This window comes from Trichogramma pretiosum, unplaced genomic scaffold, assembly GCF_000599845.2.
Source record: "Trichogramma pretiosum strain Unisexual culture from Peru unplaced genomic scaffold, Tpre_2.0 scaffold11, whole genome shotgun sequence".
Taxonomy (NCBI): Eukaryota; Metazoa; Arthropoda; class Insecta; order Hymenoptera; family Trichogrammatidae; genus Trichogramma; species Trichogramma pretiosum.
Window position 1 is genome coordinate 2,628,652 of NW_019641702.1, and position 9,859 is coordinate 2,638,510.

The following is a 9,859-nucleotide window of genomic DNA, read 5'->3' on the forward strand; positions in this document are numbered from 1 at the left end:
CGACACAGTGCGACACAGTGCGACACAGTGCGATTGTCTTTTTTACGAAGAGCAAAAATTAATAAATTGATATATTGATGGTGCAGCATCGAGAGAGTGAATATTTTTGTTATCGATCTAGCTTCGTTCATTGAAAACAGCGCTCGATCGACAGACACGGACTTGACTCGATCGTCATCGTAACATCGCACGGTGCATGAAAATAGCATAGAGCCGTAAGTGCTGCAACGCATGTATTTTCCTCTCTTTCTCGTGCTCCATACAGTGACGGGTGCCTTATATCTCTAAGCTCTGCCTAGAAGAGGAAGGGGTCACGAGTTCTCCAGGTCAGGTCGTCGCTTTAGTGCACATCTCTCGCTCTCTCTCTCTTTCATAGAGGCTTTGAGCGGCGAGAGTTTCGCTGCTGCAGCGTCGTCGTGTGCTCCACGGAGAGAGAACGTGTGCATGTATATGCACCAGCGGCAGCGCAGCTAAACACACTCTTTGCATCGCGTTATCTTCGATCGGCGTCTGCTGCAGAGTGTGGGGAAAATATCACCTTCGCCGGTAAATCGCGCTGCTGAGCCTTTGCCGAGGAGTAAGTGAGAGAGAAGAACGTCGCAACATTCGCGACTGCTGCTGTTGCCGCGGCTCGTGCAGTCAGCGCAGCATCCAAAGGTGAACGGATCGAGACCCGACGCCGTTCTCTCTCTCTCTCTCTCTCTCTCTCTCTCTCTCTAGCCTATGTATATGTAATATACAGAAAGTCGAAGTGGAGCGACTAAACTGCGCTCAAAAACAGCTCGTGGGATCGTGAGAGAGCTTGAACATTTTTCAAGTCTGCCGCATACCAACACGTTGAGTGTGTGTGTGTTAGCGCGAGTTTAGTGAATATACGCGTCTGCAGTCGGTGTTAACTGGCGGCCAGGTACATTACACGAGTCTTCGGAAGCTTTTACTGTGCGCGCCAAGAAAAAGAGTGCAATTGTGCGCGTACTTGGAAAAAAAATAATAACGTAGCCAGTGAGCCGGACAGGTGCATCCTCGTGAGTGTGTGCAGTGTGATAAGAGCTACCGGATTCGTAGGTACCTCTGTAAGATTCGCACCTGTTGCGCTTCGCGCCTCGCGATCGGGACAGCAGCCCCCCAAAGTCCTCGCAAAGAGATAAAAAACAAGTGCAAGTGCTTTTTGGATGCTATATAATAGTGCGCCGTATTTCATACGATTGTATTTCTGTAGTGCCGGTAGGAGAGCTTAAAAGTGCAACGAAGAAAAAGATGGTTAAGCTGAAAGCCCGACGGGTGAAGCATACTTAAAGTTCAGTGTTGAGCGTTCCAAGAGTGATTGTTTTGAAAAAGTGAACAGATAGTGAAAAGTTATAAGGGTCAACAAAGTTACAAAGCCCAACAAACAAAAGTTTAAGGATTCGCAACGCTTTGTTTTTCGTTAGCCCGCTGATTCGTGGCTAAGAATTCGGAGCTGTGGCCGGTGTTGCGAGCACAGGCCACGTCAAGATTAGTGGCAGGATAGTGATATGCGGTAGTCGAGGGATCAACGAGGGAAGCCATGAGGGCGGCCGTTGCCTACGTCCTGCTTCTTGCCCACCTCATACAGGTGAGCCACCAGATCTTTTTCCACCTTGTACATGAACATTGCATATATTAGTAAAAAAAATGGCTCTTTTCGTTTCTATCTAAAAAACCATGAATTACGCGTTCTCGTTCGTTTACGTACGTTTTCACCGATTCGAGTAGTGCGATAAGGGCGAATATGGTTGCGGGCCGTCGACTGCGTATATGCGGGAGTCGCGAATTTCTCAATGAACTCGTTCAAGCGACGCGAGTTGCCCTTGAGATGATACGTACTTCACGATAAGCCTTAATAGAAATTAGATTATCCAATGAGTCGACGTTTCAGTTCCAGCCCGACGTCATTGAACGTGATATTGAACTTAATGAATCAATCTTATTATTTCAAACGCCGCCCGTCTTGCAAAGTCAATAATTGCCAACGGATTTGGATCTTCATGATTTTTAAAGCTTTTCTTTGTCTAATTTTCCGAATGAACGGCCGATCTAAGCTGAAAATCAATCGGTGGCCGATTGAACGAGGGCATTGTATCGAACGAGCGCGTCTCGGATAGTTTTTGCAGATGTTACATCATATTCATCGTGTCGATTGGAAATTACATTGTAGTAGTCTGTTATCAGCGTTGAAGGTGTTTAAACCTATAGATGATACCCATAGCTGTGTTTTATAGCTGTTTCAAAATTATCTTGCTACTAGAATTTTTGCGAGCCGAGTACTGAAGGAGCGCTTTCATCGTAATGAAAGCTCTGCATTATATACCAAAACTCACCGCGCACATAATAGTTTTTTTCACACTTCATCGTAACGCGGCAACTTATCAGCTCAAAATTTTTGGTTCTACCGTGCAAAATGTATACGTAGATAAAATTCTCATAAAAGTCGTCTTTATTATCATGATACAAAGAGGGAGAGATAGATAGAGAGAAAGAGCATAAGCTATGAGTAGTCACGCGGGAGGCGCATTATGAAAAACTTACACAGTGTATCCGATCTGAAACACGCACATATGTTGTGTTGGAAACTCGGTATCTTTCTCGTGTGTGTACGTGTACGTGTGCCCATTGGACGACTAGCAAAAGCAAACATACACACATACGCATTTCCGGCTTCAGAACCGACAGTGCAGTAGTCGAGAATAAGAGAAAGACAGAAGAATTATGCATGCATGTATACGATTATTACGGACGGCGGGCTGGTGGCCCTCCGTCGGCAAGCACAAGTCAGATTCTCTTATGAGGAAATTACGTCGAAATTAGAGGGGCAACTCTCGTAGTGGTAGCGGCTCTTTTCTCTCTCTCACTCTCTTTCTCTCTATCGCACCAGCTTATAGTTTTACCCGCACCTTTACTTTACACACTAACTACTGGATGCTACCGCGCGTGCACATGTAAGCGTGCATGCATATCCACCGCGCTCGCACTTATACAGATAAACGCTGCTTCATAAGGGTTATGGGGCTTTTGTTCAGCCACAGGCAGTCGCGCGCCGCCGCTGAAATGCATCCACCGTCTCGCGCGATGATGAAGCGCCGCGTACCGCGTAAACACTCCGCAGGCATAGGTACTATCTCGATTGTTTGTTTATAAGCAAGCTAAATTTTAAAATTATACTAGATTTTGCTTCGTAGATCATTGACGTAATAATTTTCTTTCTGCGTGCACGAATTAATAAAAAAATGATAATTGATTAACGGTCGGATTTGATAAAATTCTTTTGGATTAATAAACACATTTTATTGGCTTATTAGCTAGTTAAACTTGTATCGCACGGATTTTAATGAAAATGTAAGGGAACAGAAGAATGCCTTTGATGATTTACCAAGTTGGGGCTATGCAAAAAGCCATTCATTGTAGTCTTTTTTCTCGAATCCTTTCAATATTTCATCGTTTCAATCGTAAATGCATAATATAAATAAGTCGATGGAAGGCGCATTTTCCACCAGAACGAGCTTATCCGTTACAAATGTGTACAGCGCCTCAGCTGTAGGTAATCGCAACGAGAAAGAAAATATCGCAATTTACGCACTTATCCCAAGTATTGGCGAAAACATTAATTTAGATAAACCTATACACGCAGCCAAGCGTGTATCGCTATGCACATATAGTTGTATGTAATACGCGAATTCCTCACTTTTCTCTCATTGTGTATATATTACAGGTTGTTGCCGCTGACGCATAACGCTATTTTACCATCTGATAAATGCCCCAACGATTAAATCAAACAATTATTACGAGACTATGTCGGTCCGCTGCTTAGCAATATCGCCAGCTCGTACTCGGGTATGTGGCTCCATGGCATAGCTGTAGATTATTTTTCGTATCGCTGGCGTGTGCACGAATATATATGCGGTATGGAACATGAAAAATGTTCGGTAGAATCTATGAAAGAAAAATAAAAGCTTCGAGGCACATGCGTATGGGTCGCGATCCTCTGGCTCTCTTGCCTACTCTCGCACGATAAAGGGAATCCTTGGCATTTACACGCTTGTAATATTTCTACACATATATAAGCGATTCGGTCTCGCGATAATAAATCAGCAAATAAGAGAAAGCTCTCTCATCTTCGCTGTGCTCGCGCGAGAGAGACTACTGCAGCGTTTAATGCCGAGTTGGGGAAAAAAGACAGCGAAAAGCCCCTCAAGCGTCATGCTTGAATTTTCAATCGCTTCTCATATGCGTACGTCGATGCGCCTAATAATTTAAAGCTTTACGTCTCGCTTTCTGTTGTATGCTGCATTATATACACATGTACGTGTAAGCGCTCACACGCACACATTCGAAAGCAATTATATAAAATCGACGACACCCAATGCTGCTGCCGACTGCCTTCGCTGCCGCAGCTCATTTTATTGCGCAAGATAAATCCACCGGCGGCTGCTGTTATTCACATCTTTCACTGCACGGATACGAACTACCATAGCGTATACGAGAGCTCCCTCCTCTTACTATCCTCTCTATGCATGAGCTTACTCACCGTTCACGCACGATCTTGTGCACTTTTAAAATACATGCAGGAGGTCGCGCGCTCGATCATGGGAGACTTTCCGTTGCTGCGCGCTGCTCTCTGTTCTTTGCTGCTGCTGCTGCTGCTGCTGCTGGCTCACGTACCATATACTGCCGAGTGCAGGAGCGCCGCATGCATCGTACTACATTTAAAACCCCCAGCTTAGAATGCCTTGCATATAAAAGGATACTCGAAAGGACATTTTTTAGTCATCCGGCCTGTAAGCATGCACCCGTGAATATTCTCATCTGCTTCAACCCGAATTTCGATTCTCCGTTTTTATTTATTTCTTGTTCCTTTTTTTTTCATTTAAAAGTAGTAAATGCACTTCTCTTTCTTTTTCTATGCTACCGAAAATGTGATATCTAACGGAAGTGGCATCTACAATACCAAAGCCGATGACTTCAAAGATTTCGGCGCCAATACTTTTCGCCATTTCACTAGATTTTTTTCTGCCAATGTTTAGGCTCTGTGGCTTCGTATAGTCGAGAAACGACATTTGAATTATGTTTCGCAAAGTGTCGCCTTGCCATAGATTTATGGAGGACTGGCGTTGAAAGACATTTTCAGCCGCCTCTTAGGAAGCGTTTAAACTTGAAATATGTGCGTGTTTGAGTCATTCAGCTTTTACTGCGATGAATTACTTTTTTTCATAGTTGCATGTATACTTACAACCGATAATACTTCTATTTGATTAGGGATTAGCACCATCTGATTTGTAAATAAAATTAAGCTCTCGTTGATTTTTATTTGCATCACGGCGCATAAGATCCGCATAATCCGTATAATGCTATGCTTTTTAGTAGTTCCACGTTCACGCATACACAGCTTGCAAGTTCACATCCGATCACATAAGTTGTTAATGAAAAACCAAAAATAACACAATGAAAATGGGTCCTTGATCGATTGAAATATCAGTATAGCATGTCCATAACAGTATGTTTTTATATACCAGATGCCTGATTGTCTACGACTTAATCGCTAGAGTGGATAAAAATGTATTATACACTATAAGAACTTGGTCTCCCTTCCGTAAAAGCGAGTGCTCATGCGTTTGCAATACGCTAAAGACTATATCATCATTCGTCCTATACGGCGTGTCGCAAAGACACGAAATTCAATGAGGCGAGGCGTAATTTACGGGGGCCAGTCGACCTATACAACTAAACTAGCAGTCGGTGACGATAGAGTGCATAAATTTACACATTGCCACCATTGTGCCGTGCCGCGTGTATCTCCGAAGGACACAAAGACTCGCCGAGTTCTTCAAGTGCGCCTTACTTTGGGGTAGGCGAGGGGAGGGGGTTACCGTGCTGTGGTTTGTATTATCTCTTTTTTTTTTCTTTCACTGTACATGTGTGCACTCGACAACGATGATGAGCCTGCAGAGACTACTTGTGTGTTCAGCTGCTGTCCAGAGTGCTTTTTTTCCATGACATTGGCTAATGATAAAATTCTTACTACTCTTTGTTATTATGCGGCAATGATTTTATTTTTGAAATGTTTAAAGTGGGTTAGTTTTTGTACATAACTTTTATTTAAGATTAAAGGCTTACTCGCACTTTCACTCATCATGCAAGGATTTGGGGGAGTTGGTATAAACGAATCCGCCTCGTCGAAAAATTGCTTTTTGCGAAAGTGGCAGGTGTTATCATTTAATTAATAAAAGTCTGGTACATTGCATTAACTCGACGCCAAATCTAAGACCGTGCGATAAGCGAATACACGTGTTTTATTCGCGATCATAAATAATCCTACATTCGAGACATGTCCCAACATTTTTCGAGCTTGCAAATATACTTGCTTTTGCAAGTTCAAAATATCAATTTATCTTCTTACGTGTATGCCTACCACCCAAAATAACTCTCAGAGAAGCGCCTCTTGATCCACGCCTCTTGAATCCCGCAGCGAACTCGCTGCCGAGGCAATTAAAATAAAAAAACTAGCTTCAATTTAAATGTCACGTAAATAAAGAGCAAATACAGTCGGCTGCAAGTGAAAAATATAAAAAAAAAAGTAAAAGGAGACATACATAAGCGGTATTCATCCGGTGCGCGCTTATACAGCGAGTGCGAGTGACTTTTAAGCTGCGGTAGGCGAATAATGGAGAGTTTAGTAGAGAAGAAAACGGCAGCAGCGGCAGCAACAGCACGTGCTTTACTTACATACACTTTGGGTATACGTACAACAACTGACTCTTGATGTCTCTCAAGAGTACGCGTAGCAGCAGACGCAGTGCCTGTACAAACATACTGGCGAAAAAAAGGAGCTGCAGTAGAGACATTCAAGAGTGAGTACGAGGGAGAGAGAGCGAGAGAGGAACTTTCGAGAGTAGTGCACGCGGCTGATTTCTTTCATCTGCAATTAAAGTGTTTATATATATGTGTATATATAAAAGTAAGTAAGCTTCCCCCCGCGACGCAGCGAGAGCTGACTCGAATTTCTTGCCACGAGCAGAGGGCCCTTTCCACATACACACAGACACACATATACTCTAATAATACCGTTACAAACACGCAAACCGCGCGCTTTTGCCTTTTTTCGCGTTATCTGGCTCGATTTTTTTCAGCCAGATCCTCCGTTATAGCCTGCGCAGCTGCTGTATCAAGGAGAATACACACATAAACATGTATACCGAAGTTGTCGCATCGTTGGTGCTCTCGCGCGACCTCCTTAGAAGACGAGACGCGCGCGAGGGCTTTTTTCACGATTGCATGGGGAAGGTGCCAAGCGCGTAGCGTGAATTTTTCCTCGGTTTTTTGCCCACTGATTTTTACGATAGGAATTCAGTAATAAAAGAATACTTCGAGAGAGCGGTTAACTATGGCTTTATAGCGAAGAATTTGACCTTACGCTGCGTCGTATCGCAAGTCGTGTTCGTCGCAAGGGAAAGATTTAAAGGGCCAACTGTCAAGAGTATATATTTTTTATACGTTTTTATTATATTTTGTCGAGTTGTCTTTCTCCAGCCCTTTAATTTTCTTTGCAGTCTCTTCGCAAACAGGCACTCTCGTTGTCTAAAAATTTATTTCTGGAGACTTTCAATGAATTATCATTTCCGCGGTAGCAAAGTTGTCCATGCGAGCGCATCAATTTACGAGCATCTCGCGAACACCTTCGTTGATCACACTGCCTAAGAGCTCAAGTCTAATTAAAAACTACGCTGAAATCAAAGGGTAGAGGGTCGTATCGCTGCCATAAAAGTCAGTGCAGCTTGATCATCAATAATGTCGTTGCGCACGCGTGCATTTTCTTTCCACTCGCTATCGAATTGGAGTCGGAGTCTCTAGTCTTCCTCTAGTCTTCTCTATCTCTCTTTCTCTCTCGCATTCAATAAACATAATTCAGTTGGCGCGTCGGCGATTAGCTTAGGTAGTAATATCGCGTCGCTATGCAGGCGCGCATCTGCGGCAGTTCGATATTATATAGGTATAATCATAAAGTACTCGTCACGCTTGGAACGTACTCGCCCAGAGAAAGGGAAAGAGGAAAAATTGATGGAGTACGGCATAAACAAGACTACATCCCTCATCGTCCGTCGATATAAAACGAGTATGGCTCGCGATGAGGACGACGATAAAAAGCGGTACGTAGCAGTGCAGTCGCGGTACTTACGTCGGTAGTAAATTCGAAGATGGCAAAGGCATTGTGGCGCGCAAAGAAATGAAAATCCATATAGATATATCGAGCGGCCGAGAAGAAGAACTTGAACCTCGAGTATACGCTCCGGCTCTTGTAAATTCTACATCTATATAATATATAAGTTCGCGAACTTCCGCGCTTTCACGAAGAGCAGCTCAGCAGCCGCAGTGCTGCAATTATCTCGTTGTGTGTTGCGAGTGCAGTCCGCAGATACGAATCGCGCTCTCTGTATATAGCCATTTTTTTCAACTGCAAACAGAGTACTTTGCTCTATTTATTCTACGAACGGCAGGAGGCAGGTCGTCGATATTTACTCCTCGAGCGACTGTGTGCGAAAAAACCTGACGTACACTGCAGCTACGGGGAGGGCAGTTCCCGCGTGCGCGCTCGCTCGCTGTACCTCTCGAAAGCAAACGCTTTGGTCGGGGTAATTGGGCGTAAAATTAACTCAATTGTACACTCGCTCGGCGGCTGCTGTTGGTCTGACTGCTGTTTTTCTTAATTTGCCGTACACGCGATTGTGTGGAAAATCGAAAAATATGCTTTGTATCGAGGAAAATCAGCATTCGCTTGATTACCAAATTCATTTAATCAATGTGATCAGATAATTATGGTAACTTGATTAATTTTCTGTTTCACGATTATTGCAAGAGAGTGCTAATTAAAATCGCAACTGTGTACATAGAATTCACTTTTTAGTTACGTGTATTGTTATACAATGAAATTTTCTATCAAACGTGTATTTGATTCGTCACATATAATAAAGAAATATTATTCGATAAAGCAAAACGACGCGGAAAAGTCCTGCGCGGCGTGGCTCTCCATAAGGTGAACAGGAAGCCGGTCTCTTCCCGACTGTAACGGAAATGCCTCGTGTTCGTGCGTAGTCCGCAGACGAGAGAGCGAGAGAGAGAGAGAGAACGAGACAGAGGTATAAGGTGGTTTATATTGTATTTATACAAGAGCTGCAGCGTGCACGCGCAAGCCCCGCTTGCGGCTGATTGAATTACGAGACTGCAATTTATGACTGGCGGGGGAGAATTTCCATGCAATATACTCGCAGCTAGTATGCCAAAAAATGACATTGTTTGTATTCAGAGAAATGATTATAATTGCAATTCTGCCCCGTGTGCACCCGGTTGATAATGAAGTTCGAGATTATTATTGCCTTATTTACCGCGAGCACACACCGAAGGGCAAGTTGTCTCTCTTTTTACATCTCTCTCTGTCTCGCTATTTCAGAGATATACGAGGATGTTTGCAGCATGTTACACGATATGCTCGAGTTTTTTGCCTCGTCTGGAGGAGTTTTTTCATCGAGCCACTGAAAAATCGCGCTTATAACTTTTTTCCCCGGCAAGATGAGGAGGTAGTATATATGGGTAAGGCTCAGAATTTTTTAAATAAACCTGCGCTCGTATGTCACCGATCTTGACGCGCTTTTGGTATGTTATAGTACATGGTAAAAAAGACCCAAAACCAAAATTTTAGACCCCCTCCCCCCTCCTACCCCCCACTTCCGGTATAAACGTCCATTTTCTATCTATATTTTTTTTGAAGGCCTGAAGCAATTAAAAAATCTGAAAAAATTCACAAAAATACTTTTCAACAATCCAAACAACCTTGAATTTTTTCAGATTTTTT

The 9,859-nt window shown here is 43.4% G+C and overlaps 1 protein-coding gene across 1 annotated transcript in view; it reads left to right on the plus strand.

The window, feature by feature from the left end:
• The first annotated feature begins 1,541 nt into the window (after window positions 1-1,541).
• Window positions 1,542-9,859, plus strand: part of LOC106653858 (protein jagged-1) — a 63,466-nt gene continuing 55,148 nt past the window's right edge. The window contains exon 1 of the mRNA XM_023462659.1: window positions 1,542-1,594. Within this exon, the coding sequence (XP_023318427.1) occupies window positions 1,547-1,594 (48 nt within the window). The 5' untranslated portion in view covers window positions 1,542-1,546. The remainder of the gene's footprint in view (window positions 1,595-9,859) is intronic.